This window comes from Haliotis rubra, unplaced genomic scaffold (assembly GCF_003918875.1).
Source record: "Haliotis rubra isolate DU_JTF1 unplaced genomic scaffold, ASM391887v1 Scf614, whole genome shotgun sequence".
NCBI classification, from domain to species: domain Eukaryota; kingdom Metazoa; phylum Mollusca; class Gastropoda; order Lepetellida; family Haliotidae; genus Haliotis; species Haliotis rubra.
This window is the reverse complement of record NW_025767318.1, coordinates 415,982-422,318: the sequence shown is the minus strand read 5'-3', so window position 1 is coordinate 422,318 and position 6,337 is coordinate 415,982. Positions and strand designations below refer to the sequence as shown.

At 40.2% G+C, this 6,337-nt stretch overlaps 1 protein-coding gene across 1 annotated transcript; it reads right to left on the bottom strand.

The window, feature by feature from the left end:
- Window positions 1–3,245: 3,245 nt before the first annotated feature.
- On the bottom strand, window positions 3,246–6,337 carry LOC124255959. The gene is made up of 2 exons (XM_046689907.1): window positions 5,875–6,337; window positions 3,246–4,130 (listed from the first exon to the last, which is right to left on the bottom strand). The coding sequence occupies exons 1-2, from the start codon at window positions 6,261–6,263 to the stop codon at window positions 3,932–3,934; spliced, it is 588 nt and encodes a 195-aa protein (XP_046545863.1). The 5' UTR covers window positions 6,264–6,337; the 3' UTR covers window positions 3,246–3,931.

Sequence of the window (6,337 nt, the reverse complement as noted above, 5' to 3'; positions counted from 1 at the left end):
AAACAAAAGAGACGTAATAATACTGTAAATATTGTGAGCCGTCAATGTACACTGATTCGCAGTCAAACAAAGTGCCTGAACACCCGATTTATTTGGTCGCTTCAGACCAGTGTCGGCTGCCCTGTGCCGATTCTAACCCGGAATCGCAAAGCTGGTTCCTTTTGTTTGAGAGTGTGGATACTCTAAATTTGTACCGGGTAACACCACATGCACGTGTTTTCTGCCGGTTACAAGTTCACAAAATGCCCAAACGTCTCAGCTAAAATAGATATGGGATCTTTATCATTATTCATTTTTTCAAGAATCGTATTGGCCCGCCAGCTGTAGAAGGTCATCTATATAAAAGGTCACCTACTTTGGGGATTGATAGACAAGAAATAAAAAAACCCCGTGTGAGTCGAAACCTGGCTTCCCGATCAATACATTCAGGCCATACATCTACTGTGTTTTACACTTACGCCGTACATTTACTGTGTTTTACACTTTGGTCACAATCTACTGTGTTTTACACTTTGGTCACAATGTACTGTGTTTTACACTTTGGTCACAATGTACTGTGTTTTACACTTTGGTCACAATGTACTGTGTTTTACACTTTGGTCACAATGTACTGTGTTTTACACTTTGGTCACAATCTACTGTTGGTCACAATCTACTGTGTTTTACACTTTGGTCACAATCTACTGTGTTTTACACTTTGGTTTTACACTTTGGTCACAATCTACTGTGTTTTACACTTTGGTCACAATGTACTGTGTTTTACACTTTGGTCACAATGTACTGTGTTTTTTACACTTTGGTCACAATCTACTGTGTTTTACACTTTGGTCACAATCTACTGTGTTTTACACTTTGGTCACAATCTACTGTGTTTTACACTTTGGTCACAATCTACTGTGTTTTACACTTTGGTCACAATGTACTGTGTTTTGTGTTTTACACTTTGGTCACAATCTACTGTGTTTTACACTTTGGTCAAAATGTACTGTGTTTTACACTTTGGTCACAATCTACTGTGTTTTACACTTTGGTCACAATGTACTGTGTTTTACACTTTGGTCACAATCTACTGTGTTTTACACTTTGGTCACAATCTACTGTGTTTTACACTTTGGTCACAATCTACTGTGTTTTACACTTTGGTCACAATCTACTGTGTTTTACACTTTGGTCACAATGTACTGTGTTTTACACTTTGGTCACAATCTACTGTGTTTTACACTTTGGTCACAATGTACTGTGTTTTACACTTTGGTCACAATCTACTGTGTTTTACACTTTGGTCACAATGTACTGTGTTTTACACTTTGGTCACAATCTACTGTGTTTTACACTTTGGTCACAATGTACTGTGTTTTACACTTTGGTCACAATCTACTGTGTTTTACACTTTGGTCACAATGTACTGTGTTTTACACTTTGGTCACAATCTACTGTGTTTTTACACTTTGGTCACAATTGTGTTTTACAATGGTCAACACTGTGTGTTTTACACTTTGGTCACAATCTACTGTGTTTTACACTTTGGTCACAATCTACTGTGTTTTACATTTTGGTCACAATCTACTGTGTTTTACACTTTGGTACTCTACTGTGTTTTACACTTTGTGTTTTTACACTTCGTCACAATCTACTGTGTTTTTACACAATCTACTGTGTTTTACACTTTGGTTACAATGTACTGTGTTTTACACTTTGGTCACAATCTACTGTGTTTTACACTTTGGTCACAATGTACTGTGTTTTACACTTTGGTCACAATCTACTGTGTTTTACACTTTGGTCACAATCTACTGTGTTTTACACTTTGGTCACAATCTACTGTGTTTTACACTTTGGTCACAATCTACTGTGTTTTACACTTTGGTCACAATCTACTGTGTTTTACACTTTGGTACCAATCTACTGTGTTTTACACTTTGGTACCAATCTACTGTGTTTTACACTTTGGTACCAATCTACTGTGTTTTATACTTTGGTCACAATTTCCTGTGTTTTACACTTACGCCAAACCTCTACTGTGTTTTTCTTTCAGGCCATACATATACTGTGTTTGTCAATTAGTTCATACATCTACTGTCTTTTCCACTGAGGCCAAATGTGTTTGCGTGACACACCTGTTTCTAAATTGAATGTAAATAAATCTGTGACGCATCCGTTGTGTTTTCAATGTAGGTGACACTTATGCTGTATTATTTAATCTAGGCGAAAGTATATTTTCCTCCACCACCCGTGAATCCTTTCGGCTGCTGATGTAGTTTTACGTCGCGTCAGAAAATGCGCGCCCAGCGTGATAGCCCAGTAGTTAAAGCGTTCGCTTGCAACGTCGATGATCCTGGTTGGATTTTCAGAGGTTCCAGCCCCAAAAAGTAAACATCTTGAGATGCCGTGGTCCAAGGGCCACGTCTGAAGCCAACGCAACACTGCAAATTCCCTCCTTCAGTGTGTTTACAGCATCAGCTTACAACTGGGGCGGAGTAGACGTGGATTGGGTACAGCAAGTACGTGAGTGTACTTTGGTTGATTTTAGAAACAGTCCACACAGCATGCACACTCCGGCGCAGTGATGACTTAGCATAACATCACACCCACAAGCTAATTTGCATATCACGTGACCGGACTTTTCTCTTGTTTGTAAACAAACGCGCATATTCACAATAAGAAGAGACTGGCCTTACGCAAGCTTTTCGGCGCGCTCTTCACAATATTTTACATTGTACCATATATATTCTTCCACAACTGCGACAGTAACATTTATGACAGTACATATTTAGATATCAAACTGGTTGCATCGTTTGCTCTCCGTCGGCTTCGATGACAGTACGCGGAGCCGTACAAAGTATGTAAACAAAGGATCGCTACGCAAATCGAAATAGTGTTACAAGTTTTAGGATATTTTCTCGGTGAAACTAAACCATTCTAGCAGAGATGTTTAATTAGATGTGTAGACTCGTCAAAAATAAAAGAGTTCAGAAATATGTAGATTATATTGAATGTACGGTGCAAGATGTGACGAAACGTCTTTCTGGCCTGTGGCAGAGGTACTATGCTGGCTGGCCGCATGGAACTCTGGGTAGGAGAGTGCACAGCATGCCGGGAAGTACGCAGTATGTTATTCACAGTTCTACAATGCGTTATCGTGGCGCACTGATAGCGAAACTTGCCTATTCAAGTTTCAGCTGTATCAGCAAATTCCAAACCACAATCTTCAGAGAGCACAGAGGATAAGACAAAACACTTCAATGTCGTATCAATGGATTTTATTCACATCGTCATTTTTATCATGCTTTGATGTATTCCCTGTTCTCTCGTTGAAAACCCGCCACATTTTATAATGTTACAAGTTGACGATCGAGATGGGGTATATACTAGTGTGGTGCTAAGTGATCAAGAAACATTATAAGGCGAATATTGGATTCAAACGCGCGGGATATAGATTAAGTGTTTTTACAGTGGATTAGGTTTTCAGGGTTTCAACTGGAGATGCCAGTTGACTATACAATAGGGTAAGATTGTAAGAGTTGAACCTTAAAAATGAAATAAAATTGAGTGGCACATCTTAAACATGAATGGTACGCCAGTGCACTTTTTGAATTTTTGTCTATTGTATTAAGGAAGTTGTTTGTCCATATATATTATCTTTCTGTAGAACCTATTCTGTTATGTTTGGTCGTGATAAAAGTTGAGTGGGTAAATGTGACAAAGAGTGAAATTGCGACACATGCGATTTATCAAGGACTTTTCTGGATAAATGAATTTTCAAATATGTTAAGTACATGTAATCTGTCATTTTGAATAACTATGTGGAGTGACCAATGTGAGCTCCCAAACCAAACTTAAATATAACAAGAAGCAGCACTTAAATAGTCAAGCAACAAGAACATACACATATTGTAACAAAAGTCCATAGTAAATGTAACATGTAACATCATTAAGCATAACTGGGCCTCGTTGGTGTATCTGTGAGCGTGGACTGCCACGCCTCGATGTGACGATGTTGTACTGTATGGGTGATGTTGTCGTAGTTGACGAACAGCGTCCTCTCTACAGTGAACCTGTCTGAGGCGAGTCCCTGGGGTAGCACTCCACGATGTATCCTTATAGACGTATAGTAGGCAGGAGATATATCCCTGGAAAACATGAGACAAGTCAATATGTATTCGTACACTGCTCAAGCACAAGCGGATGCGTGGTTTGGTTCAGGGGATATGCACAAGACTAGTGCGCGCAGGGAACATGCACGGGTGGGTGTTTGGATGATTGCTAAGGGAATGGTAGTCTCTGCATGCTACACCAGAACGACTGTATTTATAGAGACGGAACATCGCGAGGAAGTACAATTGTTAAAATTGATTTTCACTTCGAGTGTTTTTGAGTATGATTCTGCCAAATGTGAGCGCCAAACTGTAGGGACGTTGGTGCTAGATTCGTTCATTTGGATGGGTCGCAGCGAAGATGTTCGTCACACTCTTTGAGTTGTCTTTATGATGGTATACTCAAATGCAGAGATTAAGATAAATTGTCTTTATGATCAAAGGCAAAACTTCTGTATTTAATCGTTAATGGGACTTTCTCAAGAATTTCAAGGTCATTTCAAGAAATCAGTTTCGTGAAAAATAGATGAAAGACGAAAACTGTCGTTAAATTTCGCTGTCATGCGCTGTGTCTCATCCAATGGAAAAAACGCAAAATTATAATAATTAGTTAAATAATCATGAATATGAACGAGTGAGTGAGTGAGTGAGTGAGTGAGTGAGTTAGTGAGTTTAGTTTAGTTTTAGCAATATTCCAGCAATATCATGGCGGGGAACACCAGAAAGGGGCTTCACACATTGTACCCATGTGGGGAATCGAACCCGGGTCTTCGGCGTGTGGATATGAACGAAATGTTTTCTTCATCTATAAGAAGACTTAGTGGCTCCCCAATTACTTAATGACACTTCTTCCATCAAATCTCGTGTATAATTCCGATACACGGTGATTGAAGAAAGAGTCTTTTGCGTTTCTCAGCAATAGTCTTCCCTGACAGGGGGCCACTTCGGCTAAACAAGCGACCATTGAAACAAGACATAACATAGTGTATTCTCTTTAAGATACTGTCTGAAACAAACAGATGACATTAGATAGATAAGACACTGCGGTCCACCCTGAAAGCATTCCATAGATTAAGACGGAACTGTGTCACTGACGAAAACAGATTCTTGTGGAAGTTTTTTCAGACCAAACTATAGTCAGGAAATGGCGTCGAGGTTTAAGATTGCATCCAGCGAGAATGTTTGCTTGTTTGTTCGGGGTTTTTTTGTAACGCTACACTCCTCAATATTCCTGTTATGTGACGGCGGTTTGCACTTAATCTGGTCTCGACAATCACGTGATTGATAGCAGGAGCATCGATCTAAGCAACTGGGGTACGATGACATGCACCATAGGCAGTGAGTCTGACCCCATGGGCTGCTGAAGATAATTTCTAACTCGGATGTTAACGGGCGACAAGCATGGTTTGTTGAAGAACAATTCTCATCTGATCTTCACAGGGGACAAGCATGGTTTGAAGACCAGTTTTAACCCGAATGTTCCATCGGTAGAAGACTGGGTTGTTGGAGACCACGTCTTACCCGGATGTTCACCGGGGATAAGCATGTTATGATGAAGACCAATTTCAACCCATCTGCTCATGGATTCCAGTTAGAATGAACCAACCTTTCATTGCTTACTAAATCTTCAGTTTTGTATCTAGGTGGGTGTTTCCCACTATTATCATACTATTAAAACCCTGGCGTATGTACATTTCGAAAACTGATCAAAATATATAATATAAATAAGGCTTGAAAAACTGCACCAGTAAAAAAAGTAGATTGGAAACCTGGTGAGTACCTTATAGCATTGTCGTGAATCTTGAGTTGACTCCATTTCTGTATGGCCCGGGGGTGCCGGAACAACACCAGGTTCCCCCAGTTACCCCCAGGACTTCTCTCTGCACTGCAGTAGGCCAAGATGTCTTCCTGACTCTTCAACTCGGCTATGAGCACTGCATCCATCTGCCAGGCCTGTTTGTCCATGCTGTCATCCACAGTGTCCAGCTTCTCGCCAATGAATCCCACAAAGTACAGAACGCTGTCCCCGGTCTTTGCCCTTTCTCTATATTCCTGCACCACACTCATCCCTTGGGGAAACACTACTCTTGCCTGATTGCCATTGTCCATGTGTTTCAAGTACTGCAGCATTGTTTTGCCTTCTTGCTTTGCCATTAGTTCAATGTCCATCTCTTTGTTGATGAAGTCAAGGCATGTTTTAAGAAACGTAAGATCGTCTTCATAACTCTCGAGGCTTTTTGCAA